Source organism: Alligator sinensis, unplaced genomic scaffold, assembly GCF_000455745.1.
Source record: "Alligator sinensis unplaced genomic scaffold, ASM45574v1 scaffold1462_1, whole genome shotgun sequence".
Lineage (NCBI taxonomy): Eukaryota > Metazoa > Chordata > Crocodylia > Alligatoridae > Alligator > Alligator sinensis.
The window spans coordinates 332,844-334,533 of NW_005842850.1; the positions used below are offsets into that span (position 1 = coordinate 332,844).

The following is a 1,690-nucleotide window of genomic DNA, read 5'->3' on the forward strand; positions in this document are numbered from 1 at the left end:
GGCAGAGAGACAGGTACAGCCTGGGAGCTGCTGGGAGGGTGGGGTGGGGCAGGCATGGGCCTGGGACATGGGCTGGGCAGGGTGTACCAGCTGGGGTGGAGATCCTGTGAGACCCCCCACCAGCCCCAGGCACCATGATCTGGGGAACTGGCCATGAGCCAGCTGCTTCCGCACTAGGTGTAAGCACAGGGGTCTCACTTGCCTGCTTCCTCTGGATGCAGGGGAGCTGCTGTCCATCCATACTCCCTCTGTCTATCTATCTATCTATCTATCTATCTATCTATCCTCCACTGCTCTCACAAGAACCCCTCTCATTTCCACTCTTCTCCCTCTACACTTCCCAACCTCTGCCCACCCAGCACCAGTAGATGCTGCCCCATCACAGCCAAAAGACTTTGCCAGGCTTCTGCCACCACTGCTTGGCTCAGGTCTTCCAGGGGCTGCTCCATTCCAGCTCTGCTGTCTCCCTTCCTGGCTGCCAATGGCTCCAAGGGATGGGAGACAAAAAAGCCTGCATTCTCCACTCACTTAGGTTCCCTGCTTGGAAGCACCATGGCTGAGGTCCCTGATTTCTTGGCTGACCAAATGGAAACCTGCAGGTAATGTGGGCTACTGCAGTGGGGTCTACTGGAGGGTCTGGGAGGCATGGGTGAAACTCACCCCATGGGGCTACTGTGGGACGTGTAGGGGCTGTGATGCTGACTAGGGTCTCTGGGGATGCCAAGGCAGACTCCAGCTCTGATCCGCAGATCTCTAAGGGATCCAGCAGCATAGAGCAGGCCTGGCCAGGCTTCTTCCAAGGCTGGTGGGGTCTATGGGCATTGAGGTCATTCCAGATATAAAGCAGGCAGGCCTTCCCCAGCCGATGGGTGTCCTCACAAGCCAATTTGCATTCAAGCAGCATGTATTTTTAGTGCAAATTTGCCCTCCTAGCCCATCTCTGGGGGCTGAAATGGGGCCAGGCTCTTTAAAGCCCCAACTGGGGTGGCTTGATCTGAGCCCCTTGCTTCTTTATCATCAGCCTTGATGGTACCTGTGCCTCCCATTGGCTAGGACTCAAGTTATTGTGTGACTTAATCTGGAAATCTGGATTAACTGTCCCAGTGTAGGTGCAATCCCTCCACCAGCCCCCTCCAGTCCTCACCAGTACCACAAAGCCACTGATTTCCCCAGGGTCCCCTCATGTCATGCAATCCAGGGGATCACACCTGATCACGCTCTGGCCCTCTTCAACCGGCTTTGCTTGCTTTTTGCAGCATGAGTGAGGAATGCTTCTACGAGGCAGATTACCACAGCACGGTGAAGGTAAGGATCCTGTCTGCTTCCCCTCTTCCACCCCGGGTACATCCCAGCTGGGATCCACCACCACATTGGGCAGGGATCAGACTGGTTTGTGGGCAGGGCTGGGGACAAAGAGTGGTAGTGACTGCCTCTAGCATCATTCCAGTACTGGGGCGGAGAGGGCATCAGGGCTGGAGACATTCAGAGAAAGCAGTGGATCTCACGGCATCTTCTTTGTGCCCAGGGCTACAGTGCAGCGCCCTTATCCCCAGAGGAATCTGGCTGTGGGCTGAATGTCCAGCTCCAGTTCACAGAGCCCAAGACCCACCGTGGCTTCCGCACAACTGTGGTGCTGGTGGGGGCAGTGGAAAAGATGCGGAGGATGCCGCAGAGCCCCCAGCTCTTCAGC

General features: G+C 56.5%; 1 protein-coding gene across 1 annotated transcript in view; it reads left to right on the top strand.

Annotated features, from left to right (window-relative positions):
• Positions 1-1,690, top strand: part of LOC102369595 (interleukin-1 beta) — a 6,339-nt gene continuing 4,649 nt past the window's right edge. Inside the window, 4 exon segments of the mRNA XM_025191664.1 lie at positions 1-13; positions 533-599; positions 1,257-1,305; positions 1,526-1,690. Coding sequence (XP_025047449.1) covers positions 553-599; positions 1,257-1,305; positions 1,526-1,690 — 261 coding nt within the window. The 5' untranslated portion in view covers positions 1-13; positions 533-552.